The following is a 574-nucleotide window of genomic DNA, read 5'->3' as shown; positions in this document are numbered from 1 at the left end:
TATGCGCCCTCTAGCGTCGAAAAATTACATATTGTACCTTTAAATGAGATATTTGAAAAAGAACTCTGATCAAAATTAGTGAACACTTACAGATTCCTCTAAGTTATTGGTGTTAATCTGGCACCTGGTCCTAATTACCTTAATTATATGACAAACCCTATTTAACTGGCAGAATTCCTCTAATTTTGACTGAGATTGCATGATGGCGGGCCGCTCTAAGGTGACTGAAACCCTGTGACAGGAGGCGGTCCAGATGAAGGCCAAAGGGACGACCTTTTCAGCCACTGGTCGTTCCAAATCTGTTGGGGAATCGGTTCAGCACTGCAGCTGGAATTGCTCAACAGTTCAGTGCTGAACAGGGTAAAGGTGCAGATGTTCACCTGAGCTCTTGGTGCTGAATGCGGAGCTCGGCCTGCGCATGGATCCCGTCCGCTGCACCGATGACGCTCCTTTAGAGGACGACAAGGAACGACCTCCATCCACCGAATCATCGTCATCGATGTTCTTATCTGAGGAATGACAGAGAAGACACTTATTTAATGACAGCGTGCTATTTCAAACACATACATATATA

General features: G+C 45.3%; 1 protein-coding gene across 1 annotated transcript in view; it reads right to left on the bottom strand.

Annotated features, from left to right (window-relative positions):
• Nucleotides 1–574, bottom strand: part of LOC107702518 (CLIP-associating protein 1-like) — a 71,333-nt gene that overhangs the window by 44,580 nt on the left and 26,179 nt on the right. Inside the window, exon 9 of the mRNA XM_016504896.1 lies at nucleotides 381–509. Coding sequence (XP_016360382.1) covers nucleotides 381–509 — 129 coding nt within the window. The remainder of the gene's footprint in view (nucleotides 1–380; nucleotides 510–574) is intronic.

The sequence above is a fragment of the Sinocyclocheilus anshuiensis genome, unplaced genomic scaffold (assembly GCF_001515605.1).
Source record: "Sinocyclocheilus anshuiensis isolate Anshui unplaced genomic scaffold, SAMN03320099.WGS_v1.1 scaffold21, whole genome shotgun sequence".
Lineage (NCBI taxonomy): Eukaryota > Metazoa > Chordata > Actinopteri > Cypriniformes > Cyprinidae > Sinocyclocheilus > Sinocyclocheilus anshuiensis.
This window is presented reverse-complemented; position numbering and strand designations above follow the sequence as displayed.